The sequence below is a fragment of the Oryctolagus cuniculus genome, chromosome 4, assembly GCF_964237555.1.
Source record: "Oryctolagus cuniculus chromosome 4, mOryCun1.1, whole genome shotgun sequence".
In the NCBI taxonomy this organism is placed as follows: Eukaryota; Metazoa; Chordata; class Mammalia; order Lagomorpha; family Leporidae; genus Oryctolagus; species Oryctolagus cuniculus.
The window spans coordinates 45,002,031-45,016,014 of NC_091435.1; the positions used below are offsets into that span (position 1 = coordinate 45,002,031).

General features: G+C 39.1%; 1 protein-coding gene and 1 long non-coding RNA gene across 5 annotated transcripts in view; one reads left to right on the forward strand and one right to left on the reverse strand.

The window, feature by feature from the left end:
* Positions 1-13,984, reverse strand: part of VGLL3 (vestigial like family member 3) — a 52,155-nt gene that overhangs the window by 18,141 nt on the left and 20,030 nt on the right. For all 4 annotated transcript variants that reach the window (XM_008267102.4, XM_008267101.4, XM_002716634.5 and 1 more), the window contains exon 3: positions 10,020-10,550. In XM_008267102.4, the coding sequence (XP_008265324.1) occupies positions 10,020-10,550 (531 nt within the window). The remainder of the gene's footprint in view (positions 1-10,019; positions 10,551-13,984) is intronic.
* LOC103350578 (uncharacterized) lies at positions 10,458-13,296 on the forward strand. Its single transcript, XR_001794719.3, has 2 exons — positions 10,458-10,582; positions 12,963-13,296. It is a non-coding gene; the product is annotated as an uncharacterized lncRNA (long non-coding RNA).

The window sequence follows — 13,984 nt, forward strand, 5'->3', positions numbered from 1 at the left end:
GCAGAACATGTTGGCCACAGACAACAGTTTGTGAAATCCTATATTGTTGATAAATAGAATAAGAGAAAAGTTAGCCCATAGGGGAATGAAAAATATATGTAAATTTCTTAGGCCATATAGAATTTTTGTATAATCTTTGTAGCCTATTTGACAGCTGATGTAAAATTTTCCAGGAACAAATTCTGAAATATATTTCATCATTCAAGTTGCTCTTTCAGACCCATATCTGTGATATGAGAAATGGCAAAGCATTACTGAAAAATTATTTGCCCTGCAAAAAGAGCTTGACCCCTGAACAGGCTTCCCTTCTCTTGTGAGCACAGCAGTTCCTTTCAGTGAGACATGGTGTCATTTCTAAAAAGAATCCAACTCCCAACCACAGCTACTTGATACTAACTCCTTTAAGAAATCAGTTGAACGATGATGGCATTGCCTAATCTCTCTTGCACGTCTTAAGAAAACTTTTAAGAAAGCAAGAAATGCTAATTTATACAAGTATAGTTAATACCAAAATAGGTAATGAATCATTTTTATTTCACAGCTTTTAAATACTAGTATGTATCAGTGTAGTTGATGAGTCTGATTTGTAGTCCAACTTTCTTACTCCTTGTTTTGATCTTTGCAAGTGACAAAGGATGAATATCTCAACAGTACGGTCCCTCTCATTATTCCATGTATCAGAGTATTCCCAACAGTGAAAACTATTTGAAGATGCCTTGAAGAAACCTGATAAACCCTGATCACCCTTTCAATTCTTTTCTTCTTTATCTTTACCCCACCTCTCCCAATCTCTGCCTAACCAATACGCAAGTATCCACTATACATTGCGTGACCAATACCAGCAAGCATCTACTGAGAAATTCAGTGCCAACAAATAGCACAGCTAATCTTTAAGAACAGAAACAAATTAAGTTAGACTCAGTCAAAAGGTGACAGAGGATTTCAATGCTGACTTCTCAAGTCATTCATGAGGCCTGACATCGTCAGTGTCAATTTAACTGTTTGAAATGAACCACATTTACTGAGAATCATGAGAGAGTTTATTCCATAACGTGTGTCATCATCTAGAAAACACAACCATGTGCACTGTGGAAGTACAGCTGTGTCAGGGCAGCAAGTGTCACCTCCATTCTGTATCCAAGCAAAAGGAAGAAGCCAAGCTGCTGCAAGACTGGAATCACATACTAGTTAATAGATTGGCCCCACAATTTTTTAGTCATCTGCTCTTCCTATACACATCTCTGGGCACACATTTCCACATCTCTCCTCATATTAAAGGTCCCTAGATTATAATCATTTCGTATGAGTTCTTAAGTAATATAAGGGATATAAATTACTTATAAAAGTATCATTCTGTCATTCCCTTTGTCCCTTTCTCCCTCCCTCCCTCCCCCTCCCTCCTTCCATTCCTTCTCCTCTCTCTTTCACACACATTTATATATAAATGTATATTATGTATGTTTTTATACTTCTAAATTCCTTCTCCTTCTTCTCCCCAAACTCCTATTAGTGATCCCAATACACATATCCCTCAAAGGAAACACAATTTGACAAACTAATTTTCTCTGACTTCCTTAAATAACATGTGCATGCATATATCATACAGCCACACATACACACAATTTTTTAAAATGAGGAGATATATGCTTTTCTGTGTCTTATTCTTTTTTTAAGTCACCAATACCACATGTAAGATAATTCACTCAGATCCCCCTCTGGATGGCAGTCACTCAGTTTCAGTCTTCCTTATTACAAATTTTGCCACAATAACTATGTTTATGCATATATTCAGACCTGGTGTAGATTACAGCTATGTAAGGCAGACTCCTGAGGATTAGAATGCTGGGCCAAAGTTAATAATGAGTACTTTTGATGTTAATACACTTTCCAATTTACTTTGTTGGAAGGTTTCACTCTTTAATTTCCTACCAGTGTTAGAAAAATAGCCTTATTTATCCCTTAATCATGGTGTCTTTTTCAAGGATTCAAATTTACATGCACTCAGTTATTTGTATCCTATGCAAATGTACCCCAAAATATTCATAGATGCAGAAGGCTCCTGTCCTCGTCCTATGATATGGGGAGGATCCAGGAGGTAAAATGCCAGACTTCAGGCACTGTGACACTCAACACCACTCTATGGAGAAAGGCCCAGAGGAGAACAAGGGCATAAGGTCTACAGGACTGGAAGACCAGGAGAGCTTCCTTCAGGTCCTGCCGAATCCATCCATGGACACTCGACAGCGACTGCAGTGCTTTGAAACGCATTGCTTCCCTCCGATGCACCATCCAGTCAGTGGTATATAAGTGGGCTCTCCTGCTGATTTGCACACATCGCAAAGATGGCTTTCTTACCCTTCTTATCACAAAATTGTCATTCTGGACATGTGCCCTCAACAACTAACACTATTTGAAAGTGTGTAGATATTTTAACAGATCTTTTATGGATTTTTTCCTTTAGTGGAAAATAGGCTCATGACATATGCCTAAAAGAAAAAATAAAAATTGCAGAAAGTGTGAGGCAATCAATTGTTGCTTATTAGAATGACTAGAATCTTTATTGTTACCATGTCCTAGTAAACTCAACAATAATGAGTATTTCTATTGGTTCATAAACATTCTAATATATTTTTAAATCTACAGCTACTGACTTTTGATGTTGTAACTGTCTTAACTGAAATATTGCCCTTAACAAAGGTAATACAAACCTACAAATCTCACAGATAGTATTATTGTTATTGAGAAATCCAAGAATTCTAGGGCTGGATTCCATACAGAAATGTCATTAAACTGTTCCATCTGAGGTAATCAAATGATTGGAAGTAACTGTCTATATCTTTTATTTTTAATATTATTAAAGATGTCTTAATTTCTTAACCATTTATAAAAATTACTAATATGATCAAGAAAGTCACCAGTCTTTCAGAATGCAGATAGCTAACACACGCTCCATGAGAAGAATGAGGTAGAAAGGGGGTAACAGTCTGTAGTTGAGCATCTACAATGGATGTTACTGTGATGCCTTCTTTTCTCTAGAATGAAAAACATTATGGTAGGCCAGCGCCGCGGCTCAACAGGCTAATCCTCTGCCTTGCGGCGCCAGCGCACGGGGTTCTAGTCCCGGACGGGGCACCAGATTCTGTCCCGGTTGCCCCTCTTCCAGGCCAGCTCTCTGCTATGGCCTGGGAGTGCAGTGGAGGATGGCCCAAGTCCTTGGGCCCTGCACCCCATGGGAGACCAGGATAAGTACCTGGCTCCTGCCTTCCGATCAGCGCAGTGCGCCGGCGGCAGCGCTCCAGCCACGGCAGCCATTGGAGGGTGAACCAACAGCAAAGGAAGACCTTTCTCTCTGTCTCTCTCTCTCACTGTCCACTCTGCCTGTCAAAAAAAAAAAATTAAAACTCAATAAAATTTTTATTTTTATTACAATATCTTGGGAAGGTTAGCACAGACTATGTACAAGAAAGTATGAGTCTTGAAATATGATTAGGAGATGATAAACTCACAGTTTAGACAGAAAAGATGCTTATCTTTCATAGAGAGAATGCATCTTTCTGTTACTGTAGTGCATTAGTGATTTTTCACCTTGCTTTTTTGTTTCCTATCCTTAATAAAACAAATACTTATGTACATTTCATTGTAAAGCATCCTTATAGTACCGAGCACCATGCTCTTAACCAGTGAGGTAATTTAATTAGCCTATTGCACAGAAAATACCACAAGGTTCAGAAATAATAATCACTTTTTTAATCCTACTAAAATACTATTTTTGCCATTTGTGATGAGGTCCTTATCACAAAACATTCAGATTAAACCAGAATGTTGTTTTCTAATGCAGTTTACTGGCTTTATTTCAGGAAACAACCTAATATGATTCTACTTGTAGTATATTACTGGATACAATTTATTCATAGAGAAAAAAACAGTAGATAATAAGGATATTTGTCTCTTCCTAACTCCCCAAGTGGTATTCAATGCATCCTATTGAATGCCAAAATTTAACGTCTCAATTTTCTGAGATTTTTTAACAGAATGATTCCATTCACAGGTTATAGAAGCCCATGGTGTGACAGTCTCTTCAGAAATAATCTCATTTATGCTTCAACATACTTCTCTTATAACTTACTGTATTTCTGGAAAATTTTACAGTTCGCATGTCAGAAGTAATTTGTGACTCTAATAAATACTGCAGATTTAATTTTTTGTTAAAACTAATGTCCCTTTACATGAATACAATATAGATTTCACTTGGTATCTGAAGAAATCTTGGTTACTGAGAAATGAATCCTATAAGGTTTAATACTGCAATCATGGTTAGGTACAGGCTCATATAATGATCCACTCATCAAATTCATTATGAAGTGGCTAAATATATGAATTTCTAGCTAACACTCATGAGTATTTTGAGAAGTCAGAATAATATCAGCATGATTTTATTGCTTTGTTGCTATAGATTTCATAAACCTGTGATACAGTACAAAATTAGCTTTGCTTTTTGTGTGTTCTCATTTTGGAATTATCTTTAAAAAAGAATATGTGTATCTCAACTCAGGCTAAGCTGTTTATGTGTGTTTTGTATTGCACTATTGTGACATTTCTCAAAGTAAAAAAAAAACTTTGCAACAAATTGCAGCTAAAATAACATGAGGGATTCTAGGAAAAATAAATCTGTGGATCTACAGATAAAAACAATCTCAAGCCATGAACAGCTTGTGTTTACAGAGAATAAATGACATGACAAATCATGAGTCTTTCTTACTTTGATAGATTTAGATACAGTGGGTGATGTGGAAATTACAAATAAAGCCAACTTTGTAATTCAATAAAAGGACCATATTAACAAGTCTATACTTGAAAAATTAATTCAATATGATTGAGATGTGCAAGTCTGTATGTCTTACATTACTTAAATGAAAGGCAGTAACAGGAAAGAAGAATGATAACATTTTAGTGAGATGCACTGAATGGTTATGATCATCATAAGGTGAATATCAGAGTCAAATTTACATAATTTCATCCCTCAAAAATGAGAAAGAGGAGGTATACTCTTGCATTTACATATGCATGTCTGATATTTATTCTATACATCACAAACTTTTCTGTACTTCACTCTCCCCTTCTTGACATGCAAAAGGGCCCAAAATAATACTCTGAGGTTGCTGAAGCTACTTCTTTGCATCCTGTGATCTTCCTCCCCTTCTTCATCCTTCTGTTCTAGTGGTTCTTTCAGACTCCACCCACCCTTCTTTACCTGTACCTCTTCAAAGCAACTGAATGTAAGGTGAAAGTTATTCATAAATAACTGAAAACCAGATATTTTATTATGGGGAAAAATCTTGTCTTAAGTGAGCCAAAGGACATTCCACGAAAAGTTAGAAAGTATGCTAAAAGTAAAATGTGCTCATACGAAAATCAGAATGGAAAAGTCTTTTAAAGATATTTAGTCTTCCTTTATTGAAGAGTGTATAAAAGCCTTGTATATACTAAAGTGAATCGTGATCTCTAAAAGAAATATGTAGCGGCAATGTCAACAAGCTTATTTGCCCATAGATCTTTATTTCAGTGAAGTCCCTATTATCACATTTTAGAATTACTGTTTCTATTGAACCCACAAACCCTCATACCTCAAATTACAAAAGAAAAGGGAAAAATACTAATATGAGATCTGTATTCCTAAAGTTGTACCTGTGAAATATGCATTCACTAAATAAAATCTTTAAAAAACAAAAAAGATTTGTGATACCAGCTTCCTGGTAAGGATGAGCATTTTGATATGAAGAGGAGCTGCACATAACTTACAATAATATCAACCCATTGACCATTCCAAGGCACCTGTGTGTATGTAATTCTTGATCAGCACAGGGAGCCCTAAGTGAGTAAGCCAGGCATGAGGGATAAGTATCAGCAGGTCAGGGTAAAGGGCATACACAACCTGGTGCCAAAACCTAAGAGGGAATGCACCTGCACACTGCTTACAGTGAGGACCCCTTTTACATTACGCCTGTTAAACTCACTGTCCTTACTGAAGCTCAGTACTTCAGAAAAGATGGATGATCTCACTACATTCACATAAAAAATAATGATAGGTGGTAATTTTATAAATTTGAAGCACTTAAAAATTGTGATTAAATTATTTAGAATTAAAATAATGACGGATATAGTAAATTGTTTGTTGAAAATGTTTCAGGAACAGAGTCTTATAAAATAAGAAATGAGACTCTTTTAATACGCTAATTCTACTCCTACATATATACCTAATAGAACTTGCACATGAGTGATCACAAAAGTTTTAGTCATATTGCTTATAAAACAGTGAACCAAATGTTCATCAACTAATGAAAGAATATAAAATGCTTATTCCTCATAAAGGGAGAGAGATGTAATAGTTGACATTGTGCCTAAGTTTAGGAAAATGACCACATACACCTCAGTTCCTTCCACTCTAGTTTTGGGCAGTGCACATGCAACAAGGAGCATTCCCTTCCTGCTTCTGGCCTTTGTGGGGGTAAATCTACCAGGATGGCTTCATATTACTCATCTCAGAGGAATCTTAAGTCAGCATTAATCTCTTTCCCCAGTATGGAGACTCTAAACTGTGAGAGAAGAAAGATGTCCATAGGAATCTTCTCTAAAGGCCAGCTTTTCCCTAAAATTGGATCTCCCAGAACCAAATTAGCAGAACACCAGGGCATTAAATTGTGACAATAAACTTAATCTAAATTCCCCAATAATTATGGTGATCAATAATTATAGTGATAACTTTATCTTTATCTGTTTGATGGCATGAATTGTGATCATTGTCCTAAGCTCACACTGACAAGGAGTACTGTATCTCCAATAGGGAAATCTTCATTAGTAAATCATTCACCAATTTAATTCATCTATATAGACATGAAGATGCTACCTGTGCAACCTCATAGAGAGTGACAACTCTTAGTTCAAACCTCAGCTTGGACACAGTATTGCTAGGTAGGCAAGCAGGTGTCCTGAGTCTCTGTATCATTGATAAATAAATCTAAAAAGCCAATTTCATATTTAATTTAAAAAATAAAGATAAATAATATAGGTACATATATGTCTGAGGGCATCTTTAAAAATTCACAGAAAAGGCATGTTAGGAAAATAACTTCTGCATGGACTTCAAAATTTTTTGCACCAAAATAATCATTTGTTTCTATTTCTCTACAAACTTTTGAAGTATCTTTGTTTTTTAAAAGATTTTCTTACTTATTTATTTATTTTGAAGGCAGAGTGACAGAGAGAGAAATAAAAGGGAGAGAAATATAAATAAGAGAGAGAGAGTGAGATCTTCCATTCACAGGTTTACCCCTCAAAGGTATCCTACAGTCTGGTCTGTATCACTTTGAAGCCAGCAGCAAGGAACTCCATCCAGGTTTCCCATATGGACAGCAGGGACCCAAGTACTTTGACCACTTCTTTCCAAGGTGCATTATCAGTAAGTTGGATTGGAAGCGGACCACCCAGAATCTGAACCAGCACTCAGAATTGGGATGCAGTGTCATAGGCAGAGGCTTAATCTGCTGCACCACAACACTAGCCCCTGAAGTATCTTTATATGGCATACTTTAGCTAATGGTTTACATAGTGGGTGCTCAATAAACCTTCTGTAACTCATTAATTATCAAGAGTTTTTAAATGATATATCTAAATGGTTCTCTAAAGACTTTTTAAAGAAAAACCCTACTCATTCACTTGCAAAAGGTTGGAAGGTTAACACTTCATCTTGATTAGATTATTTCAACCCCAGATTTTGAGCAATAAATCTGTGAATTTGACTCACACCAAAGCTAACAATATAAAAGTTAGCAAAAAGTTATAGAGAATTAGAAAACAGCAACAAGAAATCATGCCCCTTTCCTGCTTTGTTGATAAGATGAACAGAGAGATTATGCCTTTTGTGCGGCAACAGCATTGGTACTTTGGCCACACAGGTATGGCAGACGTGAGTTAAAATGGAACACCCAGAGACTGGCTATCTGTGAAGGCAGCTACTAAATTGGGACTCCAGTAAGACATGGTGTCAAACAACTCAAGAGTTGCCTGCATTCAGTCAACATATGGTAAAGGAAGAAGAGACGCCTGCGGTGGCTAGCCCCATCACTCACTCTTCTCCTAGGGAGGGTAAACCAAGGCCCGCAATACTTTGTGTAGAAAGTCAACTTGGGTCAGTTTCTCAGAGGGTTAAGCCACCACCTGCAAGGCTTCTATCCTATTTGAACACCAGTTCCAGTCCCAGATGCTTCACTTCCCATCCAGCTTCCTGTTAATGTACCTGGGAAAGCAGCAGAAGATAGCTCAAGTGGTTGGATCCCTGCCAACCACGTGGGAGACCTAGTTGGAGGTCCCCACTCCTGGCTTCTGATTGGTCCAGCTTTGACCATTGTGGCCTTTTGGGGGGTGAACCAGTAGATGGAAGATCTTTCTCTCTGTCTCTCCTTTCCTGTGTCTCTATAACCTTGTCTTTCAAATAAATAAGTAAATATTAAAAAAAAAAATCTTTAAAAAAAAGTAAAAGAAAAGCAACTTGAATCTAGACACTCAGTAGGAAGCTGAAACAGATGGGACCAGACAATTAGCCTAGAGGCGATGTGAGTAGAGAACAATTAACCTAGAAACAATGCGACACTGATCATTTATTACTCAGAGGAGTTCTCTGTTAAAAACCCACAATCAGATTAAAGATCCTCTACACTACAGAAACATTAATAAAGGAAAGAATCGCCTTACATTCTTGGAAAGTAAGTACTAGTGTGTCACAGAATGTTGCAGCAAAGAACTTGGATTTGGAGGTAGACATGAGTGACCTTAGAATGTAATCACTGACATCTTTTTAGCCTCTGGTGCCTGTGATTTCATGAATTCATAACAATTAATTCAATACGTGGAACTGGACTGATTCAGAAACCAAGTTCAAATCTTTAGCAGGATAAGCTCCAGAATTAGTCAATTCCAGAGAGGAGATGAAGGTCAAGGGGAAAAACAATACTTTTTTTACTCTTTTTTTCTAAATTTGTTGAATATAGATTTTTATAGTAGTGTTCTACGTCTTGTGTTAGTTAAATCAGAGAGAAAGGAGCCAGAGAGAGAGAAGTAGGCAAAGAGAGAGAGAGAGAGAGACAAGGAGAAGGAGGAAGAGGACAGAAAGGAGAAGAAGAAAATGAAGAATAAGAAAGGAAGACAAAAGAAGGGAAAGGAAGGCGAGAGAAGGGACCTCTGTTGTTTAAAAATATGTCCTGGGGGCCAGTGTAGTGGCAACTTCATGTTGTGAAGCTGGCATCCCATATGGGTGCCGGTTCATATCCTGGCTGCTCCACTTCCAATCCAGCTCCCTGGCTTGGGAAAGCAGCAGAGGATAGCCTGGATATCTGGGTCCCTGCCACCCAAGTGGAAGACCCGGATAATACCCCTGGTTCCTGGCTTTGGTCTGGCCTAGTCCTCGCCATTGCAGCCTTCTGGAGAGTGAACCAGTGGATGGAAGTTTCTCTCTCTCTCTCTCTCTCTCTCTCTCTCTTCCTCTCTATGGTAACTCTGGCTTTCAAATAAATAATAAAAATAAAAATCTTAATAAAAAAAGTTCTATCTTTTTCAAATGACAGGACTATAGATTGTATTCCAAAAAGCAGTTGTATAAATCATAAACAAGGCCTAACACAAAAGGATAGCCTACTATATTTGAATTCTGGTAGGTATTACATGTGATATGGAGTACAGACAGAGTAAAAATTTAAATACACTCAGTTCTTTGTAAACATTAAGTACCACAAATTCAGGCTCAAAGCAGATGACCAGCCTAAAATCATAGCTATGCTTCATGAGTTAATCATAACAGTTCTACAGGAATGCAGGAAATATTGCAAAATGGTCCAGTTCCACAGACATACTGACAAAGCTAAACTTAATATATCCAAAAAGAAATATTTCTAACAGTAAGCGACCATTGTTTAAAAACATTGCTTCACTTTTCTTCTTTTTACGGAAAGAGGAAACCACTAGCTCACCTGTATCAAATCCCACACTTGGCACTATGTCCACCGTTCCATGAAAGGCTCCGGCCCACGCTGAGGTAGCAGTGGTGACTGTAGTCGGATCTGTCTTTGTGATGTCACACTGGGGAGCAGGAATCCTGGCTGCACGCACTGATGGCATCAGCAGGGGCCCATACGATGGATCCAGGGCAGAGCCAGCAGCAGGGTGGTGGTGGTGGTGATGGTGGTGGCGGTGGTGCATGTGGGCATGGGGGTGGTGGTGCCGCATGTACACATCATGCATGTGGCTGTAGGATGGGCTCACCTGAGATGCCAAAGGATAGTGCCAGGACTCAGACACGGGAGGGGGAGGGGCTGGGCCAGTCTGATGCAGCCCGTGTCCCGGCCAGGGGCTGGGGTCTGCTGCTGTAAAGGTGCCAGGGGGTGCAGTGACCTGGAAGTCAGGATGAACTCCCCCCAAACAGGGTGCAGGTGGGGGCTGGTAAGAGCTGGTCCAAAAAGAAGTTGGGAAACTACTCCGTTGGCTAGAGAGAGCTGAGCTGTCTGAGAAGACACAAAAAGAACATATTATTCACGTAAGATTCCATTCTGGAGCAGACTTGCCTTAGCTTGTCCAGTAATATTTTACAAGCAAATGAATTAGCATGCGCTCTTTCTCCCCACACAGTGATGAACTGATAGCAGGTTAGCCTCTGAGCTCCCAGGCCGAGTCAGTGCACAGAATTCACAATGTTTGCTTGGTTTATGCTGTACCAGTTGGTGCTGAGGTTTGCAGTGTAAGGATGGAAAAGCTTCCTTTCCTGGTGAGTTGTTGCCAGTAAGTGCAAGCAGAGGTCTTACCTATGCACTCCCCTGGGAAAGAAAGCTCATACCAGAGAGGAAACTTATGGAGGTTTGAAGTGATTTTTTTTAAAACAACTTCTTTTAAATAAAATAAATTTCCATGTAGACAAAAAAAATGTTAATGCCAGGAGTAACAACTATAAGTATAGGATCACACTTTATTATGCTCACAAACATTCATTTTCCATTAAGAACAGTACATTCTGAGCTCTTTTGTAGAGATATGAGTGTGTGCCTGAAAATAATAAATGGTTCACATTTCATGACAATAATCAAATGCCCAACACTAGGTCAAGGGTTTTCCAAGGATGACTTCCCAGGATCTTCTCTCCAGCCTGAAGACATAGTTATCCCCATTTTAGAGATGAACAAATGAAGGCAGAGAAAATGTCTAAGACTAACATTTACAAGTGTGACACCAGGCTTTGAAGCCAGGTAGCCTGCCTGAACACCTGTGGTACTCTTCGTAGCATGCCACAAGGGGGCACAATTGCAAGGGTAACCTGATCATCTGGAATTTGATGATGATTCTGTGCAAGGCAGGAGTGGAGTAGGTTCAAGTAGAAGTAATGGGTTTGAGGAGGTGGTTAGGGAAGAAGAAAATACCAAAGAATAGCCCTTTGTGATAAAAAAAAAAGGTTTGAAGAGGGAGAACTCTTCAGTCACTCAGAATCCATTCAGTTTCTCTAATCAATCATTATAGCATGCTTACAAATGATTGACTACCAAATATGGAGGCACCAGGGATGGCCACAGAGATGTCATGGTCTGCAGGGGGACAGAGAAGTAGACAGACATCTGCAGTCTCATGCTGGAGGTGTTCTCACAAGAGGGAGCACGCAGACAGCACTAAACCAACCTAAGACAGTGATAACTATATAGAAGCTGAAAGGCTGAGCTAGCCCTGTGGAAAGACAGGGAAGACAGCTGCAAGCAAAGGGAACAGCATGTGTAAATGGCACGCACACACAGATACACAGCAGCAGAAGCATTTGGAAAAAAAAAAAAAGGGTTCATTAGGTAGAAGGTGGAAAAATAAATACATAAGGCTATCGAAATAATAAGGACCCAGATGGGTATGGATTTGCTGGACATGAAAGTGATTGCAGATTCTATCTGGAAGCGGTCCCACTGGGCTTTGAGAGGCTTTATTCTCTATGTAGAAAGAGCAGATCTGTGGCCGGCGCCGTGGCTCACTAGGCTAATCCTCCGCCTAGCGGCGCCGGCACACCGGGTTCTAGTCCCGGTCGGGGCGCCGGATTCTATCCCGGTTGCCCCTCTTCCAGGCCAGCTCTCTGCTGTGGCCAGGGAGTGCAGTGGAGGATGGCCCAGGTGCTTGGGCCCTGCACCCCATGGGAGACCAGGAAAAGCACCTGGTTCCTGCCACCGGATCAGCGCGGTGCGCAGGCCGCAGCGCGCCAGCCGCCGCGGCCATTGGAGGGTGAACCAACGGCAAAAGGAAGACCTTTCTCTCTGTCTCTCTCTCTCACTGTCCACTCTGCCTATCAAAAAAAAAAAAAAAGAAAAGAAAAGAAAGAGCAGATCTGTGTTTACAAACATCAGTGTGTCCACCTAAAGATTGTTGTGTATGGTGTCATGTACCTGAATGAGTGGATTGCACATCTAGGGGCTCAGCATTGATACCGCTTCTTATCCTATCTCACTTTATGGCCTCAAATGGACTCACTGATACTTTTGTGGCTTTTTTTTTTTTTTCACTAAAAAAAAAAATGAGGCTTGTGAATTAACTTAATTCAAATTATCTTCTGGTTCAATATACTATCATCCTGTTAAGTGTCCTATGGTTTATTTCTATCTATAGATAAAGATAGGTGGCTTAAAGACATTAGTCATACATGTAGTAAGACTATTTTCACACCGGGTTCCACCTAAAAGAATCGTGTAAGCACTCTGTTCAATGAAAGACATAAACTACTTTGAATTAGAAGTATCCAAACACCTCATGTCTATGCTCTTACTACACAAATTTCCAAGACATGTTTTCTTGCTTCAAGAAAAGCTTAAATGATTTGGATCAAGCAGCACACACATCATTGGGCAACACAATTTTAGGTTCTCACTGTGCTGTTCCAACCTTCTCTTTCTCTCTAGCTTCCCTGAAGGTGGTGCCACCAGCAGTGAAGTTCTTCCTTCCTCTCCCCTTCAGCCTGACACCAGAGCTCTCATCAGTCAGCCCACCCATCCTATGGACAAACAGCTGTTCACAGTTTCAAAGTCTCTCCCTCACATTGTCTCCATGGGTCTCAGAACCCCTCGAGGAAGCCAAGGATTTGATGTCCTTCAACAGGCAAAGAATGGAAGTACATACTCTCCAAGTCTTCAAACATTTCCAGCAAACTTTTCAGTAAATGACTGTTTTGTCACAATCACAATTTATCAAAAAAAAAATAATGCTTGGAATTAAACTCACTGGCACTGAGGTAAATACATTTTATTTAACAATTGTCTCCATTTGACACATGAAAAATGCTGCTAACAAGAAGAAGGAAAATTGTATAAATTGTGAGAACAAAATCCAATTTGCTTTAAGTAATGGTCATTTGTAGAATATTTCTGTCACATTCACAATGAAAGCTGTCAATGTTTAAAGCTTAAAACCCACACAATGAGTTTATAAAGGCTCCTTAAATTACACAGAGCAGCTCTGCCACCACTTTGCTCTCACAGCTCCCATCGCTGGAGTGGAATCCTTCAGTTTGCTTAACTTCCCTCGCTTCTGGGGTCAGAATCCCATAATGAAAACTGCTGAACCCCAACACACAAGTATATTCCAGAGATACAACATTCCCCTTTTTAAAATCCTCTCCCGTGTCAAAAGTACAGAGTGTATACCAGTTCTCCTGATGCTTTCATTTCTTCTCATTTATATGTACATGGAAACAATCTTACTTTATAGATTTTAAGCATTTTGGAGATGCACACGCAAATGTGAATAATGAACACATTCCTTACCAAACATATTATATCCTATTTACGAAGTATTATATTGTGATTAGTGAACACATTACCATTGAAAGTAGAAATCTATTTTTTTAAAATGCACTCCATAAAAACTGAACAAAGCCTTAAAATGCCCCAGGGAAAAACAAAATTAGAACCAAGTTAATATTTCC